The sequence below is a fragment of the Chanos chanos genome, chromosome 3, assembly GCF_902362185.1.
Source record: "Chanos chanos chromosome 3, fChaCha1.1, whole genome shotgun sequence".
NCBI classification, from domain to species: Eukaryota; Metazoa; Chordata; class Actinopteri; order Gonorynchiformes; family Chanidae; genus Chanos; species Chanos chanos.
Genome location: NC_044497.1, coordinates 8,820,001 through 8,835,000, shown reverse-complemented (window position 1 = coordinate 8,835,000; position 15,000 = coordinate 8,820,001). Strand labels below are relative to the sequence as shown.

The window sequence follows — 15,000 nt, the reverse complement described above, 5'->3', positions numbered from 1 at the left end:
TTTTGAGAGTTAAGAAACTGTATAATTTACAGTGCATATATACCAATAGGGGTCAGACACAATGTAGGACTCAGCCCTATGTGTGCACACATACACATGCACACACACTCTCTCTCTCTCTCTCTCTCTCTCTCTCTCTCTTAAAAGTCAGGGAAAGTTTGAGTAAGTCTGGGGTTCTGAAAGCTGAGGGTGACAGAGACAGAGAGACTGGTGATGAGGTGTGTCTCTGTGTCATGAAGTGGAATAGGGGATGAGCTCCCCGCTCTGTCTATAACTCTCTGACTCTCATGTGCCGTGTCTCTCTGTCCCTTCCATTTTCACTGCTGCCCTTCTCTCTTCTGTGTGTCAACTCCTTGACTCTTCTTCTGCCTGTGTCTCTGACTTATGCTCTGCTCTGCTCTGCTCTGCTCTGCTCTGCTCTTCTCTCTCTCCCCATCTCTCTCTCTCCATTCTCCCTTAGGCAGAGGTCTCCCTCTGTTCTGGAATGTATTAATCCGGCTTGCCTTTGCTCAGGATATTGTGTCTGTCTCTCTGAGTTTAAATTGCTTTAGGAAAGGAAAAGCACCTAGGACCAGAGACAAGAGTGCACAGCACACTGTTGTCTTTGTAAGGAGACCAGATGTTGACTTCATACCCTGTGTGTGTGTGTGTGTGAGAGAGAGAGAGAGAGCGAGAGAGAGGGCGAGAGAAAGAGAGAGACCTTGACCTCTGTTTTCTCCTGTGCTGGTTAGTGTGTAAGCCAGACTCTTAAGTGCAGGGTATTAGTATGAGAGTAGCTGAGAGAAAGAGAGGGAGAGGGGCGTGAGGGGGTAATGGGAAAGAAGATCCAGAGAGAGGCAGCATGTTGAGAGAAAGATGGAAAAAGCTCAAGAGGGAGTAGATGGAGAAATGACAGTGTCACACGGAAGAGAAAGAGCTAGAGAGAGAGAGAGAGCTAGCGAGAGAGAGAGAGAGAGAGATCAGAATTAGAATGCTGAGGTGCAGTTGTAAAAGCCCTGGTGTTTGAGATGCTTTGACTGAACTTTTGATTTCAGGCCTCCACTCCCTCCATCCCCTCCCCTGCCTCCACCCTAAGCCTCAGATTGGAAGTTGCAGCAGCAGCACAACTGTCAGCACTTGTCATTGGGGGGCAGAGGCCCATAGTGATGGGAAGTGACAGGGTTTTATTTGAAATCCCGTTCAAGTCGGACAGTGAGACTCATAGCCCCGCTTTTCTCCTGCCACTACACATTTGATTGGCGGAAAAGAGAGGGAATAAGAAAAAAAAATCAAGGATTAGGGAAAGAGGGAAAATTTGATGTACATCAAAGACAGAAAATATTGAGGGGCAAAGAGGGAAAAAAGTACTTGGACCTCATGAATTCATGAAGAAAGAAGGAAAAGAAAGAAAGAAAAAATAGACAAAGAAAGAAAGAAAGAAAGAAAGAAAGAAAGAAAGAATGTGAAGTAACTTAAGTTATAATGTGTGGGGGAAAAACAAGTCTGAAGGAGAGAGACCTAAATTAAATGTGCGGGCGGTTTAATTATATGATAATTAATGTGATGATTTAATGAGTTGATTTTGTAGTCATTTCCAAAAAAATTTCCCTTTTTTGTCCATTTTTTTTTTCTCAGATCTTGTAAACAAGGAATTATTGCAACAGTGATATCTTGAAGTAATGTGATTAAAAAAGTGGCTTTTTCTCACTTCAGCGATACTGTCATGCAGATGGCCTTGTGTTAGCCAACACTCTGAGTCTTGCAAAAGTGAATGTTTTGTGATCCCGAAGCCCCCTTGTGGTGATACTGCATTATCACACCATACAAAGATCATGAAGGCAGTGGTTTACACACTTTGCTAACATGCCGGTTACTACTGCTGTGATATGACTTAACAACTTCCCTGTGTATTCTGTACACAGCACATAAACAATGACCACATCCACGGAGAGAAGAAGGAATTTGTGTGCAGATGGGAAGAGTGCTCGCGGGAACAGAAGCCCTTCAAGGCTCAGTACATGTTGGTGGTTCACATGCGCAGACACACCGGAGAGAAACCACACAAGTGCACGGTGAGAGCACACTCTGACGTGTGGCCTCTTCTGATCTAGCCCAAAAAAAAACCCTAATATATAGCTTGCGTGAATTTGTCCGAGTTTACGTGTGGTTCTCTCCTCTCTCTGCAGTTCGAGGGATGTTCTAAAGCTTACTCCCGATTGGAGAATTTGAAGACTCACCTGCGTTCTCACACAGGGGAAAAGCCCTATGTGTGTGAGCATGAAGGCTGCAACAAAGCCTTCTCCAATGCCTCAGACAGAGCCAAACACCAGAACCGAACACACTCCAATGAGGTACACACAAACTCACACATACACACACACACACACACATACACACACACACACACAACCCATACATGTACCATTAAATGGAGCTCTACCATTGATTAGTTTAGGGACTGTTCAACTTTAAAGACACATAGTAGTTAAAATTCTAATACATAACATCAGGTGAAACAGTGAAGAGTCTTACAGCACTGAAGTGATGACTAATAACTCACAATTACCATCCTCTTTCCTCTCAGAAACCTTACGTCTGTAAAATTCCTGGCTGTACGAAGCGTTACACAGACCCAAGCTCTCTACGGAAACACGTCAAGACAGTTCACGGCCCTGAGGCCCATGTCACAAAGAAACAGCGTGGAGATGCCTACCCACGTCCTCCACCACAGCCCAGGGAGCCTGGAGCCAATGGCCAAGGTCGATCGCCTGGGCAGTTGCACCTGGGTGGGTTCGCTGACCAAAGGGAGTACAATCATGCTACCTCGAAACAAGATGAATGTCTGCAGGTGAAATCAATCAAGACAGAGAAGCCAATGGTAAGCCCCTTTCCACCAAAAAAAAGATTTTTCAGCTTAACCAGATTTCCTATTTGACTTCTTGTTGATGCATGGAACTTTCCAGTTTATATTAACACATCAGTGAGAGATACCTTCATTAACAGCTATCGTGGTCACTAATAAGCATTTATATTTCGCTGTTTTAAGCCTGGAATCTCTTAAATGGAGCTACATTAGTGTTGACTACTATGTAAATGTCAAGAGCTCAAGCTAATGTTTACTTCACACCTCTACTAACTGCTAATTACAGTTTTTTTTCTTGATCAGTTTGTCTACTGTGAAAATAAAAACCTTCAACTGTTTTGCTTTGTTCACATCTGCTTCATCTGATACTGTACATGATTAACCCCTCAAACTTCAATTTATGAGTGCTTCACGCCTGTGCTTCTAAGTGTAATAACGTAATATCTCTTTGTTCATTGCTTCACACATTACTTGATCTCTCTTTCTAAGGACAGTGGGTAATCAGGTGAGAGCGGTGAACTTTAACCTTTCATTTTTTCCCCTTTCATTTCAATGTTATTTATCACATCTTCACAAGTTAAGATGATTTAGTCAGATGTATTAGCATTATTTTTCTTGATCTGCTGTTTCGTTAGTCAGCTGCTCTTCATTGTTGTCCTTTCAGTGATGGGATTTCAGTATTTGCTGCTCTGTTTATATCATAATTGAGTAGCTTTGCCATTTCCATATTGGTAAAGTGGTCATTCAGATGACCCTGTTGCATTGTACTTGATATTCACTCACCATATTGGAATGTGTTGGACTTCCAAAAACAAACATGATACAGTAGCTTCACTGTTAATAGAAAATGAGTGGATGAATGTTTATTGGCCCTCTGTTTGTGTAATCAAGTTCTTTCTTCAAAAGAATGGTGAGAGAATGACTCATTTTTAAAAATTGAATGAAAGCACTGTTTCGCCTATGCCAAACAAAACAAGTCCATGCCGTCTGTATTCAACAGCGAACACAACCTAATTAGAATTCAGCCACTTGGACGCAACATGTCCGTCTGGTTTTTGAAAATCGCATGAACAAGTTTGTTTCTTCCTCAGTGTTTGTTGTTGAGTACTGGTACTGTCCATTGGTACACAGAGGCTGGCAGTGCTACTCACGCCTCTGTGATTCATTGTGGCAATATTACAAAGGAGCTCTGAAATAATGACATTTTTCCTGGAAATATTGGACAGATGAATGAGTGCTCATCAGCTTTGAATTTGTACTTAAATTAGTTGCTTGTTTTGTAGTAATGCTTTATTTGTGGTTATCTTGATGCAGTATTTCTGTTCAGAATTTTAAATCCATAAGTTATTGTGGTTGTTATGCCATAACATCTTGCATGTCTGAAGAGAATATCCTAAAAATCGAGGGCGTGTTTGGGGAAAAAACAATCCATCTCTTAGTATGTCGGTGTTCACTGATTTGTCATTTTACACCTTCATTCTCCACTTCCATTCTTCCTTTATTCCCATTGCCTTTGTCTTGTTGGTCCCCAAGCCCTGTTTATGTCTCCCAATACTGTCCGCTCTTTTCTCAAACTGCTCTTTTTATTTTCGTTTTTGCTCAGACGTCTCAGCCAAGCCCTGGCGGTCAGTCTACATGCAGCAGTGACCAGTCCCCCGGCAGCGCCCATCCCAACCGTGGAGTCCAGCTTGCTGTGAATGGCGGTGGCCTTGTGGGGGAGGTGGTGGTGGAGGACCAGGAGGATGAGGAGGAAGAGGAGGATGGGGAGGGGGAGGAAGAAGACGCACCTATCATGGACTCTACCATCTCCACGGCAACGTCAGCAGCAGCCGCGTTGGCCATGCGGACGCGTCGAACCGTAGGGCGTCCGCTGCGCTGGATGGAGCATGTTAAGATGGAGAGGCTGAAGCAGGTTAACGGAACCTTACCCAGGATGGGCCATGTGTCCCCCACACTGCCACCTAAAGGCCAAGCCCTGCCCACCATAACTGGGAAGGGTAAGACAGAAATGACATTTATTCACTGATGAAATCTACCTCTTTGTGAATTCACTTTATTAAATTAAGTCATTAAATGTTCTGCAAGAGAAATTAAAGATAAAAGACAACATTTTTTTCACTTTAAAGCTGTCATCTACTGTATGTTAGGTCCTTTGCGTGAGTTGTTTGATCTTATTCGTGTCCATCTCACTTCCTTTCTCAGGCTCATGTCTGGGCAGGAACAATTGTGGGGGAGGTCCAGTACCTCAGCCACCACCCCGTCTGGATCCTTCAAGCACGGAGCTGACGGTGCTGAACCTTTTACGGGACCGCAGGGACAGTGGTGGCAGCACCACCAGCTCAGCCTACCTTAGCAGTAGCCGTCGCTCATCCGGTATCTCACCCTGCTTCTCCAGCCGACGCTCTAGCCAAGCTTCCCAGTCGGAGTTTAGCCAGCACCGACGCCTCCACAACCTCAGCGCCACCGATTCCTATGACCCTATATCCACTGATGCCTCCCGGCGCTCCAGTGAGGCCAGCCAGTGTGGAGGTGGCCTAGGTGGAGTAGTTTTGGGTGGTGGCAGCTGTGGAGGTCCTGGAGGTGGAGGAGGAGGAGGTGGAGTGGGGTCACGAGGCATGCTCAACCTGACCCCAGCGCAGCATTATCACTTGAAAGCCAAATACGCGGCTGCCACTGGCGGACCTCCTCCGACGCCACTGCCCAACATGGAGCAGATGAGTCTGAAGACCCGCATGGCCATGATGGGGGATGGCCAGAATGCAAGCCCCCTCGCACTACCCCCTCTAGTTAGGCCACGCCGATGCAGCGATGGCACTGCCAACGGCCATGGTAGTCACGCAGACTACAGACGAAGGGGCTTCTATCCTGGAGATGGCCCTGGCAACGGTTACAGGAGGGCCAGTGACCCTGTTCGGACACAGGGTAACAATGCATTTGGCCAACCCCAGGTACAGCGCTTCAACAGCTTAAATAACATGCACTTCTTACCTCCGCTGTCTGGTAAGCATTACTCCCCTGTTGAGGGCAGAGTCCTAAGCCTGCAGAACAACACACGCTCAGATGGGAACTTACCACATAGTCTCCACTCTCCTTGCCCTCCCAGCATAATGGAGCACTCAGCACTGGAGGCCCAAGCCATGGAGGAGGAAGAGGCCCTGATGCTGCATGATGAAGACATGTTTCCTGATGATCTGGTACAATATCTTCGCTCCCGTGACCAGGAATCTGCATCCAGTCAGCAGAACCACAACGGAGAGTCCTGTCTCCATAAATGTGACTTTGACCATCTCCAGGTTTCTTGTGAGGTCCAGACCTTCCAGAGTCCACTACAGCAGCATGGGTCTCCGGAAAGACAGAGTCCCAGTAAAGCTGGCATGCCAATTCAGTGGAATGAAGTGAGCTCTGGAAGTGCTGAAGTTTCCCCACCCAGGCAACAACAATTACAGAGATGTGGTAGACGGCCTGACCAGAGTGGCGTAGTTGGTGGAGTTTTTGGTCGGAGTAGCAACTTAGTTGTTCAGACACAGCAACCCACTACAGATTTCACAAACCAGTGTCCCTCCCTTCATCTGAGCAACGGTTTCAGGTACACAGATCCATGCAGGCAAGATGCCAAGGCAACACAGCAACAATCCTGCAGAATGAACTTTGGAATGAAATCAGAGGTGGCCCCTATGTCCTGTTTGGAGACAAGGAGGGGCAGTTCAGTCTTTAGTCGGCCAGACTTTTCTCAGATCTCCTTGGGACCAATCCGTCAAAACTGTGCTCAGCAGTCCTCCACAACTCCCAGTCACTTCCAGCAGAACCATGTGATCACACAACAGATCGGAGATAACCTGCTTCTTCAAGGACCTGCTGCCAACAACCCAGCCCAGGCTCTGTTCTCTCCTCACCAATCCCAAGCTCCAGCCAGCAGCAGCTATCGAAGCTCAGTACGACCATCACAATACCCCTGTCAACAGAATATTGGCAGCCACCAAGTCAGCTCATGCCAGCAGCAGAACTGGAGGAATGGTAATGGGACAAACTGCTCACTAGCTAATCAAGTTTCCGGACTGAAGCTTGAATCTGAAGACCAACTTCAGATGAACCCATGTTCCTCCACTCACCGGCTTCAGCAGCAGGAGGCAGGCTTCATCGCTGAATGCTTTGATCTGTCTGAGCCCAAGCCCTCTTCTTTCGATGTTCTGGAGGAGTCATGCTTGGTGGAGTCAGTTAGGGCAGAAACTGGGGGAACTGGTGGACCCTCAAACGCTCTTCTGTCTCCCGGCGCTGACCAAGTGACCAGCACAGTTGACAGCAGTCCTGTCGACAACATTTTGGATAACGTGGGCCTAGATTTCTCTTCAATCCTGGAGGATGGTTGCGATCAAGGCAGCTTGGTCTCAGGCGTCATCAGCCCCAGCATCTTCCAGGGCCTGTCACGGACTTCCTCCCGTCTGACGACCCCTCGCCTATCATCCACATTCCACAACGTGCCTCCTGGTGTTAACAACATGGCTATTGGAGATATGAGCTCCCTCCTCACCACCCTTGCGGAGGAGAGCAAAATTTTAGCTATCATGCAGTAGATTTTTATCATTCCACCGGGCTAGAACAATAGGAATGGTAGCAACAGAAAAGGGATGGATGCATGTAATGTTGTAGATTAAAAAAGAGGAAAGTTGTTAATGTTTTCCATTAACAACCTACGAGATAAGTTTATAAGGGAATGTTAACACAAAGTGTTGGCAAACAGATCTATTTTGTATCTGTCTCACCTCCCTAGAGTGGTATAAAGTATGGATATAAGTATATAAATACATATAAATAAAAATATATTCCATTTCTGGAATAGAGGCTATTTTTTGAAGCCCATGTTTTTTTATTGGTTTATGTTAATGACAATGGGAGACCTGTGTCTTCCCCCTATCACTCTGAAACAGTATTCTGTGTAATGTTGTTGTTTTTTGTTGTACACTGTTGGTATAAGTGCATGATGTATGATGTTTTCAAGATCAAATGTAAACACTGTCTTTTTTAGGTGAATAGACTAGTTCATGTACAAGTGTACCTTTCTTTTTAAGTGAACCACGTTAACACATAAATAAAAAAAAAAAAGATACAGACATCTGATTGAATTCATGGTCCATCAGGTCAAGACAGGGTTATACAAATGGTCACATTTTTTTACTATACATTTTTGATATTGTTGTTTTATGAATATTTTACATTTGTAAGTGTAAATGTAAAAGATGGTGTGATTGTTTTCACAAGATTTACCAAATGTTGTATTTTGACTATGTATTCCAAAATGGCATTGATTCTTGTTAAGAGGGACCACACTGCAGTTACATTTGAAGGTACCATACAAGTACTGAGTACTCCTAATTGATATTTCTGTTTCCATTAATACTTGAGTTAACACGTTTGTGTACATAGATTTTTGTATATTGTAAAAAATTATGCATGTGTTGTTCATTATATGAAGACAAGCAGAACATTATATAGCATTTTTTGGAGTGAACAATACATGATCAGTGTATTCCCTGTTTAAAATTTAATGTGATCTTCATTTTTGGATGACACTACGATTTATGTAAAAGAAAAGGGTGGCCATTTTAGTGGCTTTAAGTGCCAAAGTTTTGCTCATATAACATTCTTTGTTATTGCTTTGTCATTGCCCTATAAAGTGAGCTTGTGGCATAAACAAAAATTGTCCTTGGTACTGTTGCTCAAAAATGACTTCTTTCATATCACTACTATCTGACATTCAACCCCCCCCCCCCCCCCCCCCCTTCTGATTATTTGTGATTTTTGTGGGACTCATCAGACTCCAGTTTACACTCTGGGAAATGTGATGAGAGATTTAAGAACTGGTGACCTTGTCAGCAGTATTATACCAATCTGCAGTTTCATCCTGCACTTGTACAGTGTTTTTTTTTTTTTTAATCTGTCATATTTTTTTTTTAGCAGTTAGGTACTGTTTGTTTTTGTATGGACATTTGAGTTTTCATCTGTAGCTGTGTCATGCTGTTGTTTTGAAAGTGGCGTGACTCATTCCCATACGTAAGGACTGTAGGGAATGAATAGAGGGTATGTGCCTTATTTGTGCCTGTCGTTTAAAAAGATCACTGCCAATCTTCCATGAGCAGTAGTTATTAAAAGAAACATATAAATTGTTGTGGGAGAACCATGAGTTCACATTAAACTGAAAAAAATAAATAAAAATAAAATAAAATAAAATTATAGATTCTCTGAGTACGGGTGGTGTGAAGACATAAAATCTATAATTATAAGACGCTTTCTTTGAAACAAATATTTGTGAAATATGTTATTTTGAGTTTTCACATTTCTTGCCTTTTTGTTTTTATACTTGTGAATACATAATCATTCTGTAGGTATAGTTAGAGAAGAGGAGGGAAAAGGGGCCAAAAAGAAATGCCATGTAAAGCAGGGATCCCGAGGCCTTGGTCTTTAGCCTGGACAGAATGGGTTCTTTTGGGATTTGGGAGTGCACATCTTACCTAGACTGCTGGCAGAGTCTCAGTGCTCTTTTGTAACTGACCACATCAAATGTTTGTATGGTTTTAATAAAAAAAATATAAGAATCTGCTCTGTGATTGTTTTTTAAAACATTCAGACTTCTGAGACCTGATTATATGCTAGTGCTTACCTCGTCATCATTAACATTTTCTTCCTCTTATTATTTAAAATATAATCAGCAGCAGCGTCTAAACAGATGCTGGCAAGCATGTACAGAAGATAAGGAAACGTGGTTATGAATCCTACGAACAGGTGTCTTTATTTTCTCACATTATTCATTTAATTAAAACTAACTTTTTGATTAGAGGGTTTATGGAAGAACAGTCCCTTATTCTTCTCTAATTTGTCGAAATGGTGATCTTACCACTTAGACAAGTGATAGAATACGAAGCCTTAACACCACGAAAAGCCACAAGAGAGCTCTAGCTCATATATCTTAGTAAATATAAAGCAGGCTGTTTTCAAAGAAATGTTTCATTTTCTAATAAAATCGAAAGAGCAGACACCGGCGATCACGCGGATAACCAGGACCCAAATTAACGATGCAGTGTGCTTTTGTATATACAACGGAAATGACAAACTACAACTGTTCTTCGTGGCAATGATTTTAAAATGCACTTCAAGTTAAAAGACAATTTTAATGATAAGACAGTCCTCAAGGCTGTCGGTCAAGGTTGCCTACGTTTTATTTCTGTTTCCTTCTCTCTGTTCACGGAAAGGGGAAAGAGGTCGCTGCACCTCATAGTCTATAAATCTGAACATAGTCGGGTCGTCTCTCTGCTGAGTCTCACTCGAATATTCACGTTCCAAACAGTTAGTATGCCACTGCACTAGGGGGCAGGTAAATTTGACTTTGTGTTTGTGTCCATCCAATTAATACAGAAGAAGAGGGAAGAGGCCACTAGTTGAAGAAAATGGCCGACGTAGATATGGATTTTCAAAGCGAGAGATTCAATAATGGGTAAGAACACGTGCAGGACACAATAGAAGACTGTGCATTAGATGTCTCAATCTATACGTGTTACCTGGTAATGTGAAAATTATATGAATGTTTATACCGTGCATCATGAAATATAGCAGTGCTGTTTGGACAACAATAGTTGTCTAGCTAACCTTGCTAACGTAAGCCAGGAGAGCTATCACGATAGCTATCCGTGGGTATCAACCGAACTTACGCAGCGGAAAGCAAATTTGGGTATATACACACTTATAGACTATAGATTTGAATTGTACAGCGTATTTGCACATTTTCGTTGCATAACCCACCCCGTTCTCAGTAACCTTAATTAACAAAGACTGCTCACCGGCTAGTTTGCAAGTTAGCTAGGTAGGCTATCCAGTCATCTAGAACATCATGTTCGCGAGACTCTGTGACCATGACAGCAATGTCACGATTGCTGAAAACTTGCTCGGAAAGTTGATTCAGTTTAGTGTATTTAAGTGAAACGGCGAGTAATACAAAAAGTTCAAAGTGAAGTTCGCAGCCAGTTTCGATCCTCTTTAGCAGTATTTTTGGTTTTGTATAATCCGAATTAAGATTCGTCTACCGGTTTAGAGTGGCTGTGTTAGTGTCGATGTAAACACAGTCCTAACGGTTGTCTTTGATTGTCCACGTTAAATCCCAACCCGAAGTCAGAAGAGAAGAGCGTATATATTAATAACGATGTATTCAATATTTGGCGGGTTTTTAAAAATTTTATTTATTTATTTATTTTGTTTTGTTAGCTGTTAGCTATCTTTGCGGCTTTGCAGCATGCTTATAATATACTCTCACAGGTAGAGGACATTGACTTGAGTGTTGTTGTTGTGTATTTGTTTGGTTAGGAAAGAGGATTTGGAGAGCCCAGAGAAGAGTGGTAATGAAGAAGAGAATGGTGATATGTCTGAAGAGGATGAAGAAGAAGATGGAGAGGAAGAAGCTGAGGTGAACGGAGAGAAGCCGGAAGCAGGATCCAAACATCACAGCAGCAGCAGTGGCAAACACAAGAAGAAGAAACACAAACATCGCAGCAAGCACAAAAAACACAAACATGCCACAGAGGAGGATAAAGATCGCAAGCGCAAACATCGACACAAACACAAGAAACACAGGCGCAAAGAGGGCACGTCACCTCCTTCCCCCTCTGGAGGCATCAGCAGCTCCTCCAGAAAAGCAGATGGCTCCCCGTCTTTGGGGAATCCAAACCTTGATGACAGAGCCCTGCTGGAGGACCTGGAGAAACAGAGGGCACTGATAAAAGCTGAGCTGGACAGCCAACTGATGGAGGGGAAAGTCCAGTCAGGTATGGGCCTGATATTACAAGGTTATAACTCTGGCTCAGAGGATGATGGGGAAGGTCAGAGGGCCCGAAATGGGGAGCGACAGAAGGTGGGTAAAACCCGCTCACCCAAAGACCAGAGCAGCAGAGGCAGTAAGACCAGGAGGGACTCAACGGATGCCAGCAAGTCCAGCACTAAACGGCGTAGTCGGAGCAGGTCCAGGGACAGGGGTGGAAGGGAGTCTAAGACGGACAGGATGACCAAAAGCAGTAAAGATGCAAGCAAAGAGCACACCAAGGAACGCAGCAGATCCAAAGATAAGAAGCGTTCCCGGAGCCGGGAAAGGTCAAAGGACCGCGGGAGGAAGTCCCAGTCTCCGACCAGCAGGAGGCGCTCTTCTGTAGATAGGAAAACTGAACAGAAGGGACGTTCCGATCGGCGGTCCTCCCCGCGGACAGACGAGAGGCGGAACCAGGATCAGGGTGGACGCAGATCCGGATCTCGCGGCAGAAGAAGTCGGTCGAGGGATCGACGCTCCCGGTCCAAAGACGGGCGACCCGGCCGTTCTGAGACTGACAGGGATCGTGATAAGAGACCGGGGAAGTCTCCGTCCAAAGACACCTCCTCGGGAAAAGAGAACCGCTCTCCGCACCACAGACGCGGCGCAAGTCCTCAGCGACGCCGCAGTTCCTCTCCGCGACACAGGGACCGCCACGCACACCTGCCACCCAGCTCCTCTGCTGACAGGGGCTCCAAACAAAGCCACTCTCCCTCCAGGAACAGATCGCCAGCCAGGAGAGGCCGTAGCAGGTCCCCTGAGGGCCGGCGGAGAGATTCACCAGCAAGGTAAGAGTCTTGGACAGAAGTGTGGTGTGTTTAGTAGTCGTTACAGCTGTCAGTTGCTCTGGGTCTTTTTTTTAAATGATGGTGTATTAGTGAGGTAATGTTAAAGCCACTCAGGCCATTAGAATGTAATTTCATGTAATATAACTCAATATCATTCGAATATATCTTTCCAGAGTGTTTTGCTCTCAACTGAGTTTGCACTAAGAAAAAAGACAGAGAACCGTGTTAGTGAGTTTTAGCGCATTGTGACCAGATAGCCGGTGTAGTTGAGCCAGGAGTGGACTTTACCACAGGGGTTGTGTTTCTGTTGGTCTTTCTGGCATTGAGAGCCCTTAAGGTAAAACACTTCGGTTTTGCAATATGACAAAGTGAAACTGTCCATTCAGAGGTGCTGTGTCTACTGACCCATTTTCCAACAGCTTTGTCATTTCACATATTATGCATAACTCATTTTTTGCTTGACCACACACATGTGTCAGGTGAAGTAATTAATGTGAGATATGTGGTTAGATATGACTGAGTGGTATGCAGTTTGACTTGTAAACTCTTGCTGTTGTGCGTAGCCTTAGAGAAGGAACAGGAATGATTGCTCTTACACCTACAGGTGCAAAGCAGGTTGTCATAAAATATTACTTCCAGATAAAGCCTTCATGCAGAGGTTTACATTCTTTAAAACCTGACATGCACAAACTTGGTATGTAATATTCTCTGTATATTATTCATGTTCTGTAACAGAGGATAGCAGCAGGATATTAATTAGTTTGAAACTATAGGTTTCTATTACAATGTATGATTCTAAACTTTCTAATATTGTAAATGATCGCCTAGACAGAATTGCAGTGGAGTCATAAATATTATGTTGAAATGCTCTGATGAAATAGCCTATTATCTCTCTCTCCCTGTCTCACTCGCACACACACACACACACACACAGGAAGCGTTCCCGTATGGATATTGGGACAGGGAGGGACAGGTCACGGGAGACGAGTCCTATCCGTCGCCGGGTGAGCCGTTCTCCCCTGAGGAGGAGGTCTTTATCACCACGCCGGCAGTCCCGCTCCTCCCCACGAAGGCGAAGCAGATCTCCCCTGAGACGCAGGTGAGTAGAGAGCTGACAGGGAGGTGCAGCTGTGCTCTCTCCCACAGCACCACCTTATAAAGAACAGTAAAAGAGTTGTCAACATCAGTAGCAGTATCAATTTCACGATTTCTCATAAATTACGAGGAACACTGGTGAGTTTAAGAAGTGTGAAGATTAGAAATCCATATTGTTTTCTAGAATAAAAATGACTTTAATAAAGACAGCACAAAACTACCCTGTCAAACAAGAAAGCCCGCTTGAAACTGTCTGTGCTTGCCTTGATCCACGGTCGTCTGTGTTTTACAGATCGGGGGAGAGGGACCGTTACGGCAGGTCCAGACTGCGCCGCTCCAACTCCAGAGACCGGGAAAGGAGAAGGAGGCGGAGTCGGGATGAGGACAAGTTCAAGGGCAGCCTATCAGAGGGCATGAAGGCTGACCAGGACTCCTCTTCTGAGGAAGTGTATGTATAAGGAATCCACCAATCCTCATTCTTCATTCACAATCCCAGTGTTATTTATTTCTTTTCTTTTTTTTATTTTAGCTCTGCCTAGCTTCACCTGACGCTTGCTGCAAGTCTTTTTTACCTGTATAGAGTCGGCCCTCCGCATTCGTGGGTTTAACTTTCGTGGATTTGATTATTCGCGAGTTCGCAATCGAGAATTAAATGGGATTTTTTTTTGCAGTTTTGCAGCGTACTGTGGAAAATCGCGGACTACGCGCGAAGAAGAGAAAATGTAAATGGTGGTGCACCCCCCCCCCGTAATTGTACTTTTTGTGTCCCCTCCAGGATGTTGTAGACTTTTTTTTTTGCGTTATTATCATACACTTGTTTTGGACGTCGTTTTATGCAAATGTGCAACAAAAAGAAAACTAAAAAGAGTTTAGTAAGTCATAAATCGATAAAATGCATGTATTATTAATCCATTTCGTCATTTACTACCATACATATAGGCTACAGTATTAAGAGTCAAGGCTTGGGGGGGGGGCCTAGTGATATTCACGGTTTTTCCACTTTCGTGGGGGTCCTGCGGCCCTAACCCTCGTCAACGTGGGGGCCCGACTGTAGAGTGAATCCCTGATCAGATTTCCCAGGTGAACGCGATGCTGAATGTGATTCTTCTCTGTTCAGACTTGAAGACTTTGATGCTGAAGAGGAGGATGAAGAGGCTCTTATCGAGCAGCGACGACAGCAGAGACAGGCCATCGTACAGGTGAGCTCCGTCACGCTTTCTCAACCACAGTCCGCGTCAAAAGTTTACTCACAACCTAAAGATCAAATGAGGAATGAAGATAGTATGGTGACAGTAATGAACTCAGAAGCAGTGAATGAGAGGAGTAGGCTGAGAGTAATTCTCTCTGTAGAAATGTAAGACAGGGAATGAGAGGAGTAAGTTGACAGTAATTCTCTCTGTAGAAATGTAAGACAGTGAATGAGAGGAGTAGGC

At 44.3% G+C, this 15,000-nt stretch overlaps 2 protein-coding genes across 2 annotated transcripts in view; both read left to right on the top strand.

Annotated features, from left to right (window-relative positions):
- gli3 (GLI family zinc finger 3) overlaps positions 1 to 7,413 on the top strand; it is an 83,309-nt gene extending 75,896 nt beyond the window's left edge. The window contains exons 11-15 of the mRNA XM_030769042.1: positions 1,902 to 2,051; positions 2,166 to 2,330; positions 2,564 to 2,857; positions 4,446 to 4,839; positions 5,045 to 7,413. Of these exons, the coding sequence (XP_030624902.1) occupies positions 1,902 to 2,051; positions 2,166 to 2,330; positions 2,564 to 2,857; positions 4,446 to 4,839; positions 5,045 to 7,413 (3,372 nt within the window). The remainder of the gene's footprint in view (positions 1 to 1,901; positions 2,052 to 2,165; positions 2,331 to 2,563; positions 2,858 to 4,445; positions 4,840 to 5,044) is intronic.
- Positions 7,414 to 10,281: 2,868 nt separating this feature from the next.
- Positions 10,282 to 15,000, top strand: part of prpf4bb (pre-mRNA processing factor 4Bb) — a 10,134-nt gene continuing 5,415 nt past the window's right edge. Inside the window, exons 1-5 of the mRNA XM_030769166.1 lie at positions 10,282 to 10,328; positions 11,192 to 12,472; positions 13,407 to 13,571; positions 13,860 to 14,015; positions 14,685 to 14,766. Of these exons, the coding sequence (XP_030625026.1) occupies positions 10,282 to 10,328; positions 11,192 to 12,472; positions 13,407 to 13,571; positions 13,860 to 14,015; positions 14,685 to 14,766 (1,731 nt within the window). The remainder of the gene's footprint in view (positions 10,329 to 11,191; positions 12,473 to 13,406; positions 13,572 to 13,859; positions 14,016 to 14,684; positions 14,767 to 15,000) is intronic.